The sequence below is a fragment of the Etheostoma spectabile genome, chromosome 21, assembly GCF_008692095.1.
Source record: "Etheostoma spectabile isolate EspeVRDwgs_2016 chromosome 21, UIUC_Espe_1.0, whole genome shotgun sequence".
NCBI classification, from domain to species: domain Eukaryota; kingdom Metazoa; phylum Chordata; class Actinopteri; order Perciformes; family Percidae; genus Etheostoma; species Etheostoma spectabile.
Window position 1 is genome coordinate 14,578,594 of NC_045753.1, and position 8,963 is coordinate 14,587,556.

The 8,963-nt window shown below is 41.9% G+C and overlaps 1 protein-coding gene across 1 annotated transcript in view; it reads left to right on the top strand.

The window, feature by feature from the left end:
* Positions 1 to 8,963, top strand: part of usp54b (ubiquitin specific peptidase 54b) — a 55,738-nt gene that overhangs the window by 5,740 nt on the left and 41,035 nt on the right. Inside the window, 1 exon segment of the mRNA XM_032503244.1 lies at positions 3,466 to 4,073. Within this exon segment, the coding sequence (XP_032359135.1) occupies positions 3,918 to 4,073 (156 nt within the window). The 5' untranslated portion in view covers positions 3,466 to 3,917.

Below are 8,963 nucleotides of genomic sequence, written 5' to 3' on the forward strand. Positions count from 1 at the left end.
CCTTGAAAACAGCTGCCTGTCTCCCTGCTGTGCCCTCGCTGGCTCTTATCGATCCACAAGTAATCATCTGCTGTCACACTGACACACATCTATTTAGATACAAAAGAAAAAAAAGACCATTTTAACATCCATTTGAAGTCTTACTTAACATTAAAACCTACCTTATACCTAACTCCGGGTCATTAACTTGATGAGTCAAATCCTTTTCACCACATCACATACAGTATACAATCAGTGCTTGTTCCTGTGATTTGTTGAAGCAATATCCCACTTATTGTAAGTAAAGCAATCTGAGTGACCACAAAAGAAAGAATGGATGTAATGTTACATTAATGTTAAACATGTTGCGGTTGTAAAACTGTAAAAGCATAAGTTTGGTAGTAACAAACATTTTTCTTATTGTCAACAAATTATCAACAAAATAAAACCCCAAACACCAAAACTAATAATTCAACACCTGACCATTGAAGTCGGGACCTCATTTTGTGGCAGTTTTTCCCATGCTCAAGACTAAACTGGTCTCTATAAGGTAGAGGATAAGGCCTCACTAGTCTATATCCTTCACGTTCCACTTCCGGGATTGCTCGGGTGCTACAGGAAATTACGCTGGATGCATGTATTTTTATTTTCCTTCAGCTTTCTTTGTGTTGGAATTTTAAATTTGGTTGATTTATGAGGACTATGGTTGATTACTCCTTAGATCTCTGCAGATCTCTGCAGGGTAAATTGAGACAACTAGCTAGACTATCTGTCCAACTGGAGTTTTCTCTCGCACTATTACTATTTTGAGTTTAGCGCCGCCCAAGGACAATTCTGATTGGTGTCAATAAACCAGTAAACCAGAGCACATATTTCTCCCATCCCCGAATGCTGTGTGGAGTCGCTAGACTCTACTTCTGCGAGCTTTGGATCCGGGTCTGGCAATGCGAGACTAAGGCCTCATAGACAACACACACACATGCTGTGTCTGGATGGGTGTCTTGATCTTAACATCTCAAGTGGAAAGTGTGTTCCACGGCTGGTCGCTGTTTGGGCCGCGACCACGGGTACTGGTTTCCTTATGCCAGCGCAGGGTCAGGGAGTTTGATTGACTTGTGCCTTGACTCACTTTGGCTTCCAGGAACTCTCTACTCTCAATACACATCATCATCACTTGCCAGCCCGGTGTGTCTCAATGTGTGTTTGTCTGGGTGTGTGTGTGTGTGTGTGTCTGTTTGTGTGTGCTTTCTCAACCAGTGCAGCACAGTGTTTTTTCAGTTAAATCACATGGTTCGGCTTTTCCCCCGCGTGCCTGCTGCTTGGCCTATTTCCATGGTAACTAGCCGAAGATGTGGACACACACACACACACACACACACACACACACACACACACACACACACCATAAGCCACAAAACAGCGGTTGGTGTGAGGTTTTGCCAGAGCTATCGCGGTTGTGTGTGGCTGTTGGGTGCAGTCAGAGAGAGGATGTGTGATCACACACTCAACACGGCACAGTGGCACACGCACACGCACACGCACACGCACACACACACACACCACACACACACACACACACACACACACACACACTCTTTCTCTCTATGCTGAGACAGAAGCTCAGGATAATGTGCTGTACAGGAAAAATGGCACACGGCCAATTCTCTTTATAAATCTCTTGTTAAAATCTGGAAAATTGAATTTGTTTGTTTATGGATGAATGTATTGAATGTGAATTTCGGTTTTTCATGTAGATAGATAGATAGAAAAGTGTGGGAAATTGTCATTATGTAGTAGGACTGTGTGACTAGTAGATGAACTGACATTGCAAAGTTGCATACTTTTTCTTTCTATATTTGCTCTAAAGCATTTCACTTGCCATCCTGGTCACGACATCGCCCGTACCTCCATCCCACCCCCTCATTGCCCCACCTCGCCACCCCAATCCCATGTGGCTGTCGCCAGAGCGACAGCTCACGCTGCTTGCTTGCTCGCTGCAACATCCCTGCGCACTCTGGCCTTTAGCCAAGGGGATGCTGGGGTGGCAACGCAACCCGGCAACCAGGCGAGGGAGCTTTGCCAAAAGTGGGGAAGCTATAGGGGAAGAGAAGAAGGCAGGGAGACAGCGAGGGACGGTGGAGGGGGGCACTGCGGATCTGTTAGCTACTGCCCTGTGGTGTTATGCGACTTCATGTACACACACCAACGCACAATTACTATAGGGTGACAAACACACACATTTGGAAGCTGTACATAGTGATGCTTGAACCAGTAATCTCCAGATAATGTCCCTAAGTACCGATTATGAAGTGACATAACAGATTTCTCCAAGCGGTGCCTGTGTTGATGCAGTACTACACTATTCACTGTGATGATTTTCATGATTCATCGTGCAAAAGCAATGAAATTATATGTTTAGATTAATCGATTTATGGCCACTAGGGGGCAGGAGAACATGAAAGCAAGCTAACAAGCACAGTCACTTCCTTAGCTTTAATAACTGGCATGGCTAATGTGTTAGCAAACAGTTGCCTGGTAAATATCAATCAGGGAGCAACATAAGCATTTCTTTGGTGTCTTTCTGTCCAACTAACAAATGTAAGTTTGATATTTATTCTCCTTTTACAGAAGCTGTGTTTTAGTCCCCACCAACTTCTGTTAAACATATCTGGTTCTTCTAGCTGCTAAATGTTCAGCTAGCCGCTCCATGAGCTAGCCGCTAACTGTGTCTGTCTGCAGCTGGCGCTGGGCATGTAGTGTACAGTGGGTTTCTTGACAATGAGGATACTATGCTGTATAGAAAATATGCAATAAAGCCAAAACAATTTGCTACAAGGCTAAAACGCAACACAAAGCTGTGGCCAGGGTTGTCGGACTCGGGGTGTAAATAGGACTAAGTGAGGGCCAAAAAGATGCTTGAATGAATAGCTGTGGATGAGGGGAGAGTCCCATAGAGAATGATTTTCTACAGGGCCCAGAATTTTGTACTATGTCCCTGGCTGCTGCATTGGGTGGTATTGCTCTTTGATTTTTGCCACATTGCAAATACAAGTGCTTGATTAATGCAGGTTCAATGCTGATGTAATCCTTGAAATAAATGTCAGGAATGTTTAAGTAACAATATCCCTGTCTGCCAAACATCTGAAAATCAATGACATGTTTGGGCTAGGCTAGGTCAGTACCCCCCGCAGTTAGCTAGCTAACACTATATAGCTCAACGCTACCAGGGTAGCCTTTAAATATTTTTTTGCCCACTTAAGTCACTTCATAATCGTCAGTATGTATAATCAATCAGCAATGGTCACATTTTCAAATCAGGAGAGAGCGTCAAACTTCCAAATGGCATTTAGAGTTTTTATCTGCATTGCTAACACTGTTTATACGACTGATGGAACACAGTATATTATGCAGTATATGAAGTTAACATCCATGTGTGCTAGCTGCTTCCGTGAGGTTTACTAACAGGTTGGTGTTTGTGTCTTACAGGCAAAGTGAAAGAGGAGACAAAAGCATTGAAGGGGTCCCCACATGTAAGCAGAAGTGCTGCCCAATCAACATTTATCCATCACATTCTGCCAAATTTTGCTTTGGACACGCTCTCAAGTCCTCAGACACAGACTGCTAAATCCAAGGAGCTAAAAAAAGGAGAAAAAAGCCAACTGCTGGCTCCAGCAAGTGGACAGATTTTAAAGTAAAGAAACGGTTGGAGTGGGGGATCATTGCATGGGTGCCAAATCTCCCTCCAAGACACATTGCATCTCCTCAATCTACAGCTGCCACCACCCTCCTCCACATCCCTCCATTTCCTCCTCTTCCTCCTCCGTTTTTCTCTCATTCTCCCTCGTTGTCTCTCATGGGAGTGACATAGAGGCCATCGCTTGGTCTGCTGCCCCGCCCCTTACCCGCCTCGCCGTGGAAACGGGGGCGTCCAGGTAGTGATGTCGTGGAAGAGGAACTACTTTGCGTCGGGTGGCGGAGCAGTAGGCGGGGTGCAGGGGCTGGTGACCCCAAGAACCATGACCTCTATCGCACCGAGCAAAGGCCTGAGCAACGAGCCGGGACAAAACAGCTGCTTCCTCAACAGCGCTCTGCAGGTCAGTTGGATAAACACACACAATACACAAGTATTACAACACACACAATACACAAGTATTAGGGAAGTAAAATGCTTTTGAAGGAGATTTTTAGGACCGTGTAGTGGTCTTGAGTGGCCTCAACTAAATCAATTTTCATAAAAGAAAATTAACGTACTCTGGTCCAACAGCCCTAAATATTTTTTTATTAACAATTTTGTTAGCAATTTTATTTGCTAATAGAAAATGTCAAAACTGCAGTATTCGGATCCTTTTGGACTGTTTATTGAATGTAAACAATTCCTGTGACTCTGACCAAAAACACCCCAAAAGAAGCAGTGCAGGCCTGCAGAGCAGCATAAGAAGAAGTGTCTGCTGAAGTCTGTGGGGTGGAGACATCAGACAGTCACTGAAATATTAAATATGATGACTTAATTTGATTTATTTTATGTCACTTTAACGTTTACTCCAATTACTTTCTATCCCCTAAAATTGGACAGATGTGAAAAAAATGACATGATTCCTGACTGATTATCTCATGTGGTTGTGAATACTTTTATATTAAAGCTGACAATGATAAAATTTGTGACTGTACTAACACTTAAAAAAGCACACTTTCATGCTAAATCTAAATAAAAGAACAGGCTTTTACAGTTAACAATGCACAATATCGGTGATTATTGTGCTTTTACTTTCTAGGGACAGCAATAGTGTCTCCTCTGAAATATCATTGATGACAGAAGCTGTGTCTCTGATACTCTTCACATTTGCATACTGAAAAGAATTAAAAAGCTGTAACCTTATCTTTACAATGTAGAATTTTGTGATTTGTCCGTGCAGTACTGGCAAAACATACTTTCCAAGTTTCCATACTGCTCACTGCTGGAACACACACTCATGCACCCACAGTTCCCGTGCCCCACCGCCTCCCCACCCTCACACTGCAGTAAATTGATAACGATTAAGCACGATGAGATTAGGGCCATATTAATGGGTGTTTGTGTGTTTTGGTGTGTTTTGGCCCCACTGTCCGTCTGGCTTCAGTGTGGCTGTCCAGACTGTGTGTGGAGTTGGTTATACTGCGCTGCAACTGCTGCAGCTCTACTCTCTCTTTACACACACACAAAACTCTTTTCCCTCCTCCCAAGACTTCCAGCTGGCACACACTTACCTTTTGCACACACGCGCACACACACACACACACACACGCACACACGCACACACACACACACACACACACACACACACACACACACACACACACACACACACACACACACACACACACACACACACACACATTTGACTACTGGCTTGTGAGAGAGAGAGAGAGAGCAAGGGAAGAAGAGAGAGAGGTTGGAGTAAGCTGAAGAGGGAGGGGGGGTGATGGGGCAGAAGCTTAGAGAGAGTTGAAGGAGAGCAGAGGGATAAACGCAGAAGAGAAGTTGCTTAAGGAAAAGAGAAGAAAGAGGGATGAGGAGTATACAGTATGAAAAAACTGGGAATACTAAGGGGGATGCTGCCAGGCGAAAGATTGGAATTAAAGAGTCTGATAAGGTAGGGGCAAAAAATAGAGTGTTTTTGGTGAGAGGAAGAGAGATAGATGAAAAGACAAAGTGAAGGACATAAGGTTTATTTTGTGAAATGAAAATGCTTCAACAACGGCATGTATAGCAGCTTCAGCGGGGAGAGAATTGGGCCATTTCAAGGACACACAAACATGTACACACACACACAGCACACAGCACACAGCACAGCGTACGCATACAGGATAGAGGAGAGAGGATGTTCTGGACACAGATGAGTGAGGATAAGCTAAAAGCCCAAAAAAGTGTTGAGATGCTTTTTGGCTGTTTCACAGTGTATTTCTATGTGTGTGTATATTTATGTGTACATGCTTGTTATATCATCTTGATAGATTGATGTAAGGGAGTGTGCGTCAGTGACGTATGAGGGGTCAAAGTTCAGGTTTAGGACAGATTTGTTCTATTGGCATTTCAGCTGCAACTAGAAATTATTCATTGTTTTGTTTTTATTGTTGACAATTAGTTTCTTTGGTCTATTAAACAATGTATGAATTCAAAATGACAGTGAAAATGTCCATTACATTTTCCCAGGGCTCAAGACAATGTCTTGAAGATGCTCAATAAGTCCAAAACCCAAAGATATTCAACATAAAATGATTAAAAAAAAAAAAAGCAGCAAATTCTCAGATTTAGAAGCTGGAAGCATCAAATGTTTTTTTTATTTTTACTTAAAAAAATTACTGATTAGTCAATTATAAAAAGAAATGCTGGCAATGAATCTCTTGCTGTTTTCTCCTCTAAGCACCTATTGATATTAAGTGAACTACTCTGTGCTGCTTCTTGGCCCTTAAAGGCCCATTGGGCAAGACAGTTAACCCCCCCGCTGCTGCAGTGGCAGCAGTGGTGATTATTTTGTGTGAATGTGTAAAATTTAATGAGAGCAATGGAAGGTGCTATGAGGTGAAGTCAAGTCATCTGCAAGTTTTCACTATGTAAACATGTAAAAATAAAATAGCTAAAGGAGTTATAGGCTTTGGTGAAGCAGAAACACATTTACTCATCCAGCTGTGTGTGTGTGTGTGTGTGTGAAATGGTCGCAGTTTGGTTATGTTTAAGCTCCAAAACTTAGTTAAGTTAGTTATGTTTAAAGCTTTAGTGCGTAACTTTCTGATATTAATGAACATCCATAACGTTCAAGCCATTGCCAAATGATTTGCTACTAAGCTAATTAGCACTATTAACTTACAAATAAAACAGTGATGTTTTATTTGTAGTGCAGGACTAGTTTCCATAATTTCCTAATGATTGAGTTTTGCATGTTAATTTGCATGTTAGCTGTAGGGCTTCACTGCAGCATCTCTGTCCCTAGAAATTAAATTTGTATACTACTAATTTGCAAAAGCAAATAAGTTTTGAAAGAAACGTAATCTAACATACTGTAGTGAGGAAATTTATCTGACAAATCACAAAAATGTTAATACTGAAAAATTCTGGCAATTTTCTTTTGTTTGAAACATCTAAATATCTGAAACATCTTGCAACACAATATCTGCTAGTAACAACTACAGCATTTTTAAATTTTTCATTATTATATTTTGACACTGCCAGCACTTGGCTAAGGCTCGGCAAATACCATACCTGGTTTAATTTAGAAAAAGATACTTTAACTTAAAGTAATTTTGTTCCCTAAACATAACCACACACAGGACTCAGGATGTGAACCCCGGAAAACTATTTTACTAGGAATATAGAAACATAATTTCTAGAACACAGGGTTGCACAGCAGTTAAAGAATACCCTGATGGACATTTTCTAGGTAATTTTGCTGATGGTCTGCCTTAATGTTTCTGTTAAGACACTTACGTTAGAGGATAAAGGACCATGCGCTGCATAGATTGTTTTACACTTTGATTAAGCCTCCCAACGATTTTTAGCAGCAGCGCAGGATTTAGCAAGAAGCTGGTGGGATTAGATGGAGTGTACATTACGTCTATACAGCCTACTCAGTAGTTGATGAAAATGTTGGGAGCAGGTGCAAAGGTCGGTCTGGAGATCAGAGGAAGACATTTTCGAACATGTCACAGTAAGTAAAGCCCGGATTTAGTTATTCATTTTTATTTCATTATTAATGAATGATGGTCTGAATTCCGTTAAGCAGCTTCAGTTTCAGGGTCCTGGTAAAGTTCATCCTGGGTCACTGTCACACTGACATGGTTTACGGGGACACTGGAATGTTATTAGTAACACCTGCGCTTTTGCTACTATGACAAGTCAGAATGTCTGCTGTGAAAACCCATTGGCTGTCAGATAGATAACCGAGGTCAAAAGGGCAGAAAAATTAGGAAAGGGATTGTCGCCATGGCAGCAGTATGAAATGATACACAAAATGTACAGGAAAAGAGATGCCATTGCCTCGTGTGGTAATAGGAGACTGGAACAGGAGGAGCAGGAGGAGGTCGGGGAGAGCAGAAATCAACCAACACTGCCAGTAACAGCGGTGTGAGGCAGGTAGAGCAGATTATGAGAGTGAGAGCATTGTCGGATCAGATAGAGACCCTTTTATTAGTCTCTATCTGATCTGAACATGTTCCCTTGGATTAGGGAGGCTCCAAAACCATGGTTGCAGCTGTTGCCGTGGTCCTGCTAAGTCCGGCTGTGCCCTGTAATGCCGTCCAGTGCCCTGCTACACCATGAACTACTAAAACTACTATTTCTAGTCACTGTTCCATTATCTTTTACTGTGACTGTTATTGGCACTATTCATTACACCCCCAACCGGCCTCGTTTCCTCGCCACTGTCGCGCTAGTTGCTTGCTCTTGGGGGAATTACTAGAATTGTTGGGTCCTTGTAAAATATTATCTCTTATTATTAATTTCTCTATACATTTAGAGATTAGAGATTTAGAGATTATTATTATCTCAATACACAATTTTGTGGTTGCATCTGTGCACAGATACCATTCTTGCAACAGTACAAATAATAGGTACCAAATTAATAAACTCACATAATAAGGGGTGTAGAAGTCAGAACTAACGGCTTTGCTTATGTGTAATAATGTTTTTTCACTTGTGTCCATGTTTGCTGTTAATCAGTAAAAGTTAGTTCAGCTAGTTTTAATAGTTTTGCATTAAAGTGCCTCAGAGGAACGAGCGTCTCCAGCTGCAGTTTGTTTTGTAGTTCATTCCAGTAGTGATGATGGTAGTAGTATTAGAAACCACTTTCCCAGTTTAGAGCTGTTCTATGATCTGGTGTCGTGGTTATTCAGTTTGAACTCAACAAAGGATGGGAAAGTGGGCCCTGTTGATTTGGACACCGGTGGTTGGTGAGGCAACAGCAATAAAAGTGCAATAATACAGCAAATATCCTCTGGGCAGCAAATATATA